We start from the raw sequence: 12395 nt of genomic DNA on the forward strand, positions 1-12395 counted from the left end.
CTCACCTGATGACTAATGATGACTAATCCTCTGATGGCTACATCCCACCCCATAATGATAATTGCAGACTCAGCCAACCAGGACATGCCATTTCTCACTTTCAGAGAACACTGTTTCTGCCCGCTCTGTGACCTCCTCTCCATGCCTGTGCTACCATCCGTTGGCAGCATCTCTCAGGATGAAGAGCAGCATCAGGGGGGAGTGAGAGGAAAGCAGGTCTCATCTTACTTGCAGCGCTGGTCACATGCACAGACAGGGTTGAAAAGTTTCACACAGACAGATTTAACCTTAATTGCATCCTTCAAGGCCCTATCTTCAAAATCAGTCACACTGAGGGTTAAGGCTTGTGAAAGGAAAAGAGCTCCCTATATCCTCTTGGGTTGCCATGGTGAGCAACCTCTCAGGTCCCAGGCTAAGAGCAGGTGCCAGGAGGAGGCTGCAGGCTTGAGTACCATTCAAGATGTCCATTAGAAGCACAAACAGCTGGGCGCGGTGGCTCACACCTGTAATCCCAGCACTTTGGGAGGCCAAGGCGGGCAAATCACGAGGTCAGGAGTTCGAAACCAGCCTGGCCAACATGATGAAACCCCTCTCTACTAAAAATACAAAAAAGTAGCTGGGCATAGTGGTGGGTGCCTGTAATCCCAGCTACTCAAGAGGCTGAGACAGGATAATCACTCAAACCCGGGAGGCAGAGGTTGCAGTAAGCCAAGATCGCACCACTGCACTCCAGCCCAGGCAACAGAGTGAGACTGTGTCTCAAAAAAAAAAAAAAAAAAAAAAAAGCAGCACAAAGAACCCCAGCCTTCCCTCTCTCCATAATGGACTGAATCTCAGCCTGCCACACTAATAGGTGCTTGGCCACAAAGAAACCTGCAACAGCAATGCCTTACTCATTATGTGGATTTCAATGATGGATACAGTGCTTTCATTGTGATCTCCATATGCAGAATTGCAAAGCCTCTCTCAGCCAGGCACATGTAGCCTAGGCTTTGGGAAACCCTCACAAATAATTTTTCAAGGACAATAAACCACAATCAAAGACAACCAGAATTACAGAAGCCTGAAGACTCCAGGCTGGGCCGCCTCTGGTCGGGAGCATGCAAAAGACTATGGCACTAGGGATTAAAAAGTCACTGTCAGCTGGGCATGGTGACTCATGCCTGCAATTCCCAGACCTTTGGGAGGCTAAAGTGGGAGGATCACTTGAGCACAGGAGTTCAAGACTAGCCTGAGCAACACAGACTCTATCTCTACAACAAATTAAAAAATTAGCCGAATGTGATGGCTTGCACCTGTAAGTCCCAGCAGTTAGGAGGGTGAGGTGGGAGGATCACTTGAGCCCAGGAGTTTGAGGCTGGAGTGAGCCCAAATCTTGCCACTGCACTCCAGCCTGGGTGATGAGAGGGACCCTATCCTAAAAAGAAAAAAAGAAGATTGCTATCAGCGTCATTGGCAGACACTGCACCAGTCTTGGGGGTGTGGAAGAGCAAATGCTGAACTCCCTGTTAACTCCCAGTAAGGACAACACTATAGTTCCTTTTAAAAAATATTATTTTAGGCCGGCACAAAGAATCACAAGTGGGGTGGCTTAAAACAACAGCCTCAGCCGGGTGCGGTGGCTCACGCCTGTAATCCCAGCATTTTGGGAGGCCGAGGCGGGCAAATCACAAGGTCAGAAGATGGAGACCATACTGGCTGACACGGTGAAACCCCGTCTCTACTAAAATACAAAAAATTAGCTGGGCGAGGTGGCGGGCACCTGTAGTCTCAGCTACTCAGGAGGCTGAGGCAGGAGAATGGCATGAACCCGGGAGGCGGATCTTGCAGTGAGTGGAGATTGCACCATGGCACTCCAACCTGGGCGACAGAGCGAGACTCTGTTTCAAAAAAAAAAAAAATTTTTTTTTAATATATTTTTTGAGACAGGGTCTCACTCTGCTGCCCAGTCTGGAGTGCAGTAACACAATTTAGGCTCACTGCAGCCTCAACTTCCCAGACCCAAGCGATCCTCCCACTTCATCCTCCTGAGTAGCTGCAACTACAGGCATGCACCACCACAGCAGCCTAATTTTTGTATTTTTTGTAGAGATGGGGTTTTGTCATGTTGCCCAGGCTGGTCTCGAACTCCTGGGCTCAAGGAATCCTCCCACCTCAGCCTCCCAAAGTGCTGGGATACAGGAGTGAGCCACACTGCACCCGACCATATTTCCTTTAATAGTGGGCTGTGGGCTTGGAGAAAATGGGCACTGTGTTACACGCATGATATGGAAGGTACAGTTTACCAAGGACACTCAGCAGAGCAAACCAGGAGCTATCCCTAGGGTGACTGGGTTGGGGTACAGGGAACACAACTTCTTGGCCTCACATTCCTCATAGGAGCCAGCTTGGTTTGAGGCACTAGAATTCCACCGGTCTGGGGTAAGAGCCGGATCTCAAGATCTCAAGAACCCCCGGTGAGCACTGAGCAAGCCATTGATCCCCCACTCTGAGCTAGGACTTTGGGTTTTCTCCCATGGCGGGGAGTATGCTCTGTGTGTGTGGAGAAAAAGAAATGAATGCTGGTGACGAGAAGGGCAGACTGAGGAAGCTCTCGGGACTTCCCAGAGTTCCTATTCTTCTCCTTCTGGGCATGTGGAAATACCTCCTTGCTCTTTGAAGTTAGGTGGGGCCTAGGACTTACTCTGAACCATGAAACAGTAGCGGAAGTTATGTTTATCATTTCCTGGTGGAAGCTTGTGCATGACCCACCACATCCCCTTCCTTCTTCTAGAAGGAAGCAAGTGTTGCTATGGAGGCTCCATCAGCCTGGCTCCATCAACCACAAGGAGCAGATCCCCAATACCCCTCCCCAACCCAGAAACCTGCTTTAGACATGAAAGTGACTCATAAATCTTCGTTGTTTTAAGCTACTGAAGTTTTGGTGCTGTATGTTATTGCAGCCTAACCTTGCCTATCCTGACTGGCACACCCAGAATAAATGGCATAGTTATGAAAGATGCCTTTTTTTAGAATCCTTTGTCTAATATTTTGTCTATACATGAGTTCCCATTACAATGTCTTACTATGACATCAGTGAGTGTCATGTTGCTAAATTGTCTGCATGTCATATGATAGTAACACCACATCCCACATGTATGATCAGTTGCAATTATGTAACAATGTTGACAAAGCCAATCACTTCAAGCCTCAAAAAGGGCTGAACACCATAGTTAGGACGTGGAGAGATGGAAAAAGTGTCATTTACAATGACCAAAAAAAAAAAAGAAAAAGAAAAAACCATAAAGCATCATAGATTAAATTATTTTTAATGTGCAAAAAATAGAAAGAAAACTACAAAGCCTACCTGAAAAGACACCATCAATAGAGCTTAGTAAATACCAGGAACCACACACACACACACACACACACACACACACCTTCCCCAAGGTCACGTGGCTGGTAAGTGGTAGGAGGGAGGATTTGAATACAGTCAGCTTCCTTAACCACCACCAAGAATAGGATGGGTGAGCTTTTTCTACAATGGACCAGACAGAAAACATTTGAGGTTTCTGGGTCATCTGGATTCTGTTGCAACTACTCAAATCTAGCTCAAAAGCAGCCAATGGACAATATATAAACAAATGGCTGTGGCTGTGCTTCAACAAAACTTTATTTACAAAAGCAGATAGTCACCTGGATTTGGACCCTGGGCCCATAGTTTGTTGACACATGATCTAGAATAACAAATCCTTGAAGATAGTCAAGGCTTTTGGGGGAAAAACTAATAGCAAGCAGAGACTTGCTCTATCAGATATCAGCACGTAAAATAAAGCTACAAAAATTATTTGGAATTGCATTATATTTATATATTAATTTAGGGTGACTATGTAATTTATATAATTTAGTTTACAGAGAATATTAATGTATGATTTTGAGTCTTCTTATTCAGGAATATGGTATTCCTCTACTGTTACTCAGATCTTAAGAAACAATTTAACAGGGTGGGGGGTGGGTGGGAAGGAGCTCCAGGCCAATTTTTAGAAGAAATTCTACGTAACACCAGACAGGTAAACAGAATGTCACAGAACCAAAACCACTTATACCCTGAGATATGTGTCAATTGCATCCATCCAGACTTTGGTCCAGTTCTGTGAGGGACAAGAGGGACAACGGCAGGGTCCACCTAAGATGGGGTGTTTTATAGGAGACGTTTCCCATGTTAAGCTGGAACACCAAAAGGCTTCACCTTCTGAGATATATGGATAGATTTAAACCCTTCCCCCGCCCCCAAGGGGACTAGGCTGCTGTGGGCCTCAGCAGAGCAGAAGGGTAAAGAAAGACAGCCCTGAGAATCATATCCAAAAACCAGCCCTGGCCAAGCGCAGGGGCTCACACCTATCATCCCAGCACTTTGGGAGGCCAAGGCGGGTGGATCACCTAAGGTCAGGAGTTCAAGACCAGCTTGGCCAACATGGTGAAACCCCGTCTCTACTAAAAATACAAAAAAATAGCCAGGCGTGATAGCGGGCGCCTGTAATCCCAGCTACTTGGGAGGCTGAAGCAAGAGAATAGCTTGAACCCAGGAGGCGGAGGTTGCAGTGAACTGAGATCGTGCCATTGCACTCCAGCCTGGGCAACAAGTGTGAAATTCCATCTCAAAAAACAACAACAACAGCAACAACAAAAACCAAAAACCAGCCCTTATACCAATATATACTGAGTGCATGAAGCCTGGCTCAGACAATGAGGCCATGACTTGGATTGAGGAGGTCCTTGACCATGGTGTCTCCTGGTGCCTGGCAAAGCCTCTCTCAGTCAGGCACATGTAGCCTAGGCTTTGGAAAATCCTCACAAATAATTTTTCAAGGACAATAAACCGCAAGCAGTCAAAGACAACCAGTACACAAAGGAACAGCACACATCGGTGAAAATCTGCAAAAATAGACCCATACAGGCTTCAGATACCGGGGATACCAGACGCAGGTTTTAAAACAACTCAGAGCTGAAAACACCTGTAGGGAATAAGATACTCTACAAAGTAATGTAGCAGCTTTGGAAAAACAACCAAAATATCTAGAAATGCAAAATAGAAAAATGAGAAATCCAGGTGCAGCGGCTCACACCTATAATCCCAACACTTTGGGATGCTGAGGTGGGCAGATTGCTTGAGCCCCAGAGTTCAAGACCAGCCTGGGTAACATGGTCAAATCCCTTCTCTACTAAAAATACAAAAAGTTAGCTGGACATGGTGGCATGTGCCTGTACTCCCAGCTACTCAGGAGGCTGAGGTGTGAGGATCACCTGCACCACAAAAGTCAAGGCTGCAGTGAGTTGTGATCATGCCACTGCACTCCAGCCTGGGTAATGAGAGTGAGCCCCTGTCTCAAAAAAAAAAAAAAAAAAAAAAAAAAAAGAAAGAAAAGAAAATTAAAGACCAGTGGGACCCCATCTCTACAAAAAAAAAAAAAATTAGCCAGGTGTGGTGGTGCTCACCTATAGTCCCAGCTACTCAGGAGGCTAAGGTGGGAGGATCCCTTGAGCCCAGGAGGTCGAGGCTGCAGTGAGTTGGGATTGTGCCACTCACTCCAACCTGGATGACAAAGTAAGACCCTGTCTCAAAAACAAACAACAACAACAAAACACAACCAATAGGCATATTTGGTAACAGCCAGCTCATTGCAGAAAAGAGAAATAGTAAACTAGAGTACAGAAGAAATTATCCAGAGTATAGCACACAGAGGAAAAAACACAGAAGAGAGACAGATGCTATAAGGATGCAGTGAGTACGTCCAGCATTGGTGTCCCAAAAACAGAGGAGAGGCCGGGTGCGGGGGCTCATGCATGTAATCCCAGCACTTTGGGAGGCTAAGGTGGGCAGATCATGAGGTCAGGAGTTCGAGACCATCCTGGCCAACATGGTGAAACCCCCGTCTCTACTAAAAATATAAAAATTAGCCAGGTGTGGTGGTACACGCCTGTAATCCCAGCTACTCAGGAGGCTGAGGCAGGAGAATTGCTTGAACCAGGAGGCGGAGGTTGCAGTGAGCCGAGATCGCACCACAGCACTCCAGTCTGGCAACAGAGTGAGACTCTGTTTCAAAAAAACAAACAAACAAAAACAAATACGTACAGTTAAAAGACTTACGTCACAACATATATCCATGAATAATTTTAGATGGCAGCATTCCCCAAAGCCATCCACCCCTCCCAAGCAGTGCACAATAGCCTCTTCCTGATGACTTAGGCTGCCCATTGTGACCACAGGTGACTGTGGCTTGACATCACAGTGTATCCCTGAGTCAAGCAGCTGTGGTTTTTCAGCTCTTGCATCTGCTGTGTATAGATCTGTCTCAGGTGCCATTTGCTAACTCTGTTCTCTGTGTAGCTGCTTTTGACAGCTCCTCATCTCTCTTCTAATCCACCACTCATGGTCCTAGAGAACAGAGACCACAAGTTAAGACCTTCACCTACAGAATCCCAAGGGCCAACAGTGGGCAGAGTACAACTCCATCCTTCTTTCAAAAGGGCTTCTCCACAAAAAGCATTTCTGTTAGACTCTGAGCAGTGAGATACCCTGCTTCAAGAAGAATTTCTCATGGAGCCAGAAGCCTTTGAAATTTGCCCTTACGATCCTCACCACCGAATCCCACTCAGCAGATTCCAGTACCACCTAGCATCATGCAGGAGAAAGAACCCCAAGAAAGCCAAAAAGATGGCCATCTGCAAATACAACGCCTGCCACGTGGTCCCCATCAAAAAGCTGGAGGAACATGAGGCTGTTTGTGTCAACAGGAGCTCTGTGGAGGAAGAGGACACCGAGAACCCTCTGAAAGTTAGTCTTCCAAGTTCAGAGCAGAACGATGACCCCCAGCAGGTCTCACCCTGCCTTCCCAGTCCTGATATCTGGAATGTCGATGGCGCTAATTGCCAGCATATGTTTGTCCTTAAGACTTTTGTTCCCCAAAAGCTTGTTTGTGAAAATGACACAAAAGAGTCAGCGAGAGAGATCAGTCCCCAGAAGATCCTCAGACCAGGACAGTAAATGGCCAGCTGAGGCAAGAGCACACGTCTCGTAAATGCATGGAAGAACATGCAATGCATCAGAATAAAAGGCATACAAAGCAAAACTACCCTGGGCTACCTCTTTTTTTACCTGGCAGATTGGTAACTACCAAAAGGCTTAAAATACTCCGCTGGCAAAGGTAGGGCAAAACGGGCACTTTCATAACACTGGTAAGAACGTCAGTTGGTACAACCTCCACGGAGGGCTATTTGACAATAGCCATAAATATTATCAATACACATAGCCTTTGATCGAGCAATTCCACTTCCAGGCTTTATTCTGTAAATATAATCACACATGTGGAAAGTGAGCTAAGTACCAGCCTATTCACTGCAGCATTAAAAAAGTTAAAAATGAGCCAGGTGTGTTGAATCACAGCTGTAGCCTGTTAGTCTGGGGGCTGAGGTGAGAGGATCGCTTGAGTTCAGCCTGGGCAACATAGTGAGATCCTGTCTTAAACAACAAAAAGTCAAGTGACCTAAATATCCATTAAAAGGTCCTGATTAAAAATAAGTTATCCTGCAGCCATATAATAAAATAGTAAGACGCCTTGAAAAAAAGTGAGGAAGCTCTTTCTGTGTTGATATGGAAAGGTTGGGACACACTGTTGAGCTCAGAGGTCAGCAAACTTTTTCTGTAAAAGGCCAGATAGTAAATAGTTTAGCCTTTGCCAGCCATGCGGTGTGTGTTGCAACTACTCAGCCCTGCCACTGCAACACGAGAGCAGCCACATATAACATGTAAACAAATGAACAGAGGTTCCATTAAAATGACTTACAGCCACAGGTGCCAGGCTGGACTTGACTGGTGGGCCATGGTTTGCCAACCTCTAGTTTAACTGATAGAAACCAAGTCCAGTCCGGGCCCGGTGGCTCATGCCTGTAATCCCAGCACTTTGGGAGGCAAACGCGGGGGAAACACCTGAGGTGAGAAGTTCGAGGCCAGCCTGGCCAATACAGCAAAACCCATTTCTACTAAAAATACAAAACTTAGCCGGGCATGCAGCAGGGCCCTGTAATCCCAGCTATTCGGGAGGCTGAGGTAGGAGAATAGCTTGACCCAGGAGACGGAGGCTGCAGTTAGCCGAGATCACACCATTGCAATCCAGCCTGGGTGACAGAGCGAGACTTCATCTCAAAAAAAAAGAAAAAAGAAAGAAAAGAAACAAGTCCAGAACAGTCTATACAGTATGCCACCATTTGGGGAGAGTTGTGGGAGAAGACATGAATATGTATGTGCTTGTTTTCACATAATATTTCTCTTTAAGGATACTCTAGAATGGAGATCTGCCCACAAAGCCTGAAATGTTTTTTAAACCTGTTGCCTAATGGAAATATTTGCTTGCCTCTTCACTAGACACTAATATTGGCTGCCTCCAGAGAAGACAACGGGGTGAATGTGGGGCAGGGAAGAGAGAGCCCTTCTTTACTATCGACTCTTTAGTATCTTTTACATGGGAATACATGTGAATATGTTAACTGGTCAAAAATTATATACTTTTTTAAACCGCAGATAGAAGACTTAAGTCTTTTGAAAGTTTTTCAGGAGGAAATCTTAACTGTTAAGTTTTGGTTTTTTGTTTGTTGAGACAGAGTCCTTGCTCTGGCTGGGAGAGTCCTCGCCCAGGCTGGTGTGCAGTGGCACAATCACAGCTCACTGTAGCCTCAACCTCTTAGGCTCAAGCAATCCTCTCATCGAAGCCTACCAAGTAGCTGGGACCACAGGTGTGCAACACCGTAACTGGCTAATTTTTCTATTTTTTGTAGAGATAGGGTCTCACTATGTTGCCTAGGCTCACTGATGTTTTTTTTGTTTGTTTTTAAGTAATCATAACTTTGCCACCTGGCTGGCCCCTTCAAATGCTTACACGAGGTAACTATTAAAGACTTCTTGGGGGGAAAAAGTTCTGGATGACAGTGATTAATGAAGTGCATGAACTAGAGAACTGAAATAGGAGGAAAAAGTGATGTGGAGAATATATGTCTATAAACCAAAGGCCAATAGGACTGGGAAAACTTACTCTTCCTGAAACTCCCTGAATTGGGCCATGAGGGAGTGAGCCTGGTGGAAGCGCTACCCACAGGGGCTCTGTCAAGACACAGCAAGACAGAGCTGACATCTGTCACTATGTAGTGGCAGCCTGGAGCATTCTGTTGAGTATTCTGAAGGTAACCTCCAAGCTCCCAAAGGACAGCTGGCCAACAGGCAGTGGGGAAAGGCAGCCCCACCGACCCTGGGCAACAGGCAAGATTTGCAGGTTCATGTTGAGGGTTCCTGGAAAAGAGAGTGCCGTGGAAAAGCTATTGTGTTGGGGCAGAGGGTGCTCTCGCTGGCTGAGGAAGAGGAAAGAGGAGCTGTATTCAGGTTAAGTGCCTTGCTGAAATAATTTCATTAAGTCCAGGCCACAACACTGAGGGGCAAGTATTTTTATTTCCAATATACAGATATGAAAAGTGAGTTTCAGAAAAGGTAAATAACGGCCGGGTGTGGTGGCTCACACCTGTAATTCCAGCACTTGAAGAGGCCAAAGCGGGCAGATCACCTAAGGTTAGGAGTTTGAGGCCAGCCTGGCCAACATGGCGAAACCCCATCTCTACTAAAAATACAAAAAAATTAGCTGGGCATGGTGGTGCACGCCTGTAATCCCAGCTACTCGGGAGGCTGAGGCAAGAGAATCACTTGAACTCGGGAGGCGGAGGTTGCAGTGAGCCGAGATCGCACCACTGCACCCCAGCCTGGGCGACAGAGCAGAACTCTGTCTCAAAAAAAAACCTAAATAATGTGCCTTGATTCACAAATAATGTGCCTTGGTTCTCATGGCAAGTGGCCTAATTGAATCCATTTGCAGCAATTCCACTCCTAGATATGTACAAACCCGATGTGCAAGAGAGTTCACCAAAACATGAGGATGAGATGTGCATAACAGTGCTAATTTTTTTTTTTAATTTAAAAGTAAACTTTAATGTCAAAAATGCAAACTTGGAGAGGGCAGAGAGACCACACGCAAGGCTACCACTTCACACTTGGAGGGTTGCACAGCAGCCAGGTAAAGGTGCTCCTCACTTCCCAGACGGTGTGGCGGCCAGGGAGAGGCGTTTCTTACTTCCCAGACTGTGGGCTGGCTGGGCAGAGGTGCTAACAGCGCTATGTGTAATAGCCAGTCTGGAAGCAATCCACACTTCCTTTGAGATAATGGGTAAATTGTGGAAGTCACACAATGAAAAACTAAACAATATTGTATACTTCAAAATTAAGAAGAGTGAACTTTAAATGGTCTCACCACAAAAAAATAAGTCTGGGAGGTGATGGATACGTTAATTAGCTTGGTTTAATCATTCTACTATGTATATATAATCAAAACATCACATCATACCCCATAAACATACACAATTATTTGTCAATTAAAATTAAAATTGGCCAGGTGTGGTGGTTCATGCCTCTAATTCATCCCAGCCCCACTCTAGGAGGCTGAGGCAGGAGGATCATTTGAGCCCATGAGTTCAAGACCAGCCTGGGCAACACAGTGAGACCATGTCTGTATAGAAACATTTAAAAAAATTAGCCAAGCGTGGTGGTGCACCTGCAGTCTCAGTTATTAGGGACACCCGAGGTTAAGGAAGATCACTTGAGCCCAGGATTTCAAGGCTAGAATAAGACCGCGTATAAAATATAAAAAATAAAATATATAAAATAAAACAAAATGGTCATGAGAATGAACAAATCATAACTACCCAGATCTACTTGGATGAATCTCACACAATGTGAAATTCTGTTGACATAATATTTAATGAAAATAAAAAGGCAAAGCAAATCTGGTGTTTGATGTCAGGATGGCGGTTACCCTTCGCGGGTGGAGAGGGGGTTTCCAGTGCTGCTCTTATTCTGTTGTTTGATCTGGATGCTGGTTATGCGAGTCTGTCCACTTTGTGAAAACATATCCACAGCCACTTGGATTCATGCACTCTTCTGTATGAATATTGCACTCCGATGGAAAGATTTTAACTGAACCTCTATCTAATGCTTATGGTTTTTTCTATGGCACCATACTCCTTCCCTGGCTGACAGGTATTGTCAGTGGCCGCTGCCATCACATGGGCTGCAGCAGGGAGGCACCTGTGTCAGGGAGGCACCGCGGGAGCTGCACACTGCGTGGATCTGGTGCTCCCCGGGTGACACTGCAGCTGCCCAAATCTCAGCTGCAGACCCAGGCCTCCGGCTCCACACAGCAGGCAGGAACCTGCCCTCCTGGGCAGGGCTGCAGCTGCCCAAACTGCAACTGTGGATGCAAGCCTTCCTGTGCTCTTAGGAGGGGCTGGGAGTAGGCAAGATCTGCCCGCCTGGGTGCAGCTGCAGCCACCCGACTGGTAGCTGCAGAACTGGGCCTCCTGCTCCACAAAGCAGGCAGGAGCTGGGGACAAGTGGGAGCCCCGCCCCTTCCAAGTTGGCAGGGCGGGAGCTCCCTGGGTGCAGCTGCAGCGGCCCTCCCAGGTGCAGGACCTGGGCATCTCTGCAGCCTGCATTCTCGGGCGGGGAATGTTCCCCATCCCTGCAGGCTCAGGGGTGTCTGCTCCTGCTGCCTGGTCTCTCTCCTCTGCCGGCATCTGCTCCAATCTGGGAGCTGAGTTAGCGCCGCACCCAGTGGGGGGCCATGAATGGCAGCAGGAGTCAGATTCCTGGGCAGAAGGGCGTGGGTCCCCAGTAAGGCCCCTCCTTCAGGCCAGGGAGGGCCTGAAGGCTGGGAGCCAGCTGCCAGTTCCGAGGACCAGAGTGGGGACTTGTGGTACCCCCTCCCTGCTGCCCATGGCCATCCATGCGGCAATCAGCATGCACTTCACCCCCTCTGAGGTCCACAAAAGCCCCGGGCCCAGCCAGAGCAGGAGAGAGGACAGAGGAAGGGATGCCCAGCTGCAGAGAGGAGCTACCCTCTCTGCTGATAACTGAAGATAATGGGACAAACAGCAGCAGAGAGGAGCAACCTTCTCCAGGGCCTCCTCTCTGCTGAGAGTTGAACACTGCAGACCATCTGCCTACAGAGAGAAACTACTCACTGCCGGTCTCCTGTGAACTGTTGTAACACTCAATAAAGCTTCTTTTAATCATGTTCACCTTCCATTTGTCTGTGTACCTCCTGGACACAGGACAAGAACTCGGGTAAAGGTGCCATCAGCCACAGATGTTTCTGACCAGAAAAGTGACACCTCAAAGATTCTATAACAGTATGACACAGAGGATGGCATGGAATGGGGCATATTAAAATGCCAGACTCGCTGTCCAGGACTGGGCTCAAGTCCTGACTTAACCACTTTCTACCATCTTCCCTCCCAGCACTCACCTGAAACAAGGGCACTAA

The 12395-nt window shown here is 47.0% G+C and overlaps 1 protein-coding gene and 1 long non-coding RNA gene across 2 annotated transcripts in view; one reads left to right on the forward strand and one right to left on the reverse strand.

Moving 5' to 3' along the window:
* The window catches only part of LOC105496385 (uncharacterized), a 99964-nt gene extending 87569 nt beyond the window's left edge, over window positions 1–12395 (reverse strand). Inside the window, exon 1 of the long non-coding RNA XR_011613323.1 lies at window positions 12094–12395. This is a non-coding gene — a long non-coding RNA (uncharacterized lncRNA). The remainder of the gene's footprint in view (window positions 1–12093) is intronic.
* LOC105496383 (gametocyte specific factor 1 like) lies at window positions 6259–7112 on the forward strand. Its single transcript, XM_011766768.3, has one exon. The coding sequence runs from the start codon at window positions 6578–6580 to the stop codon at window positions 7022–7024; it is 447 nt and encodes a 148-aa protein (XP_011765070.2). The 5' UTR covers window positions 6259–6577; the 3' UTR covers window positions 7025–7112.

This window comes from Macaca nemestrina, chromosome 15, assembly GCF_043159975.1.
Source record: "Macaca nemestrina isolate mMacNem1 chromosome 15, mMacNem.hap1, whole genome shotgun sequence".
NCBI classification, from domain to species: Eukaryota; Metazoa; Chordata; class Mammalia; order Primates; family Cercopithecidae; genus Macaca; species Macaca nemestrina.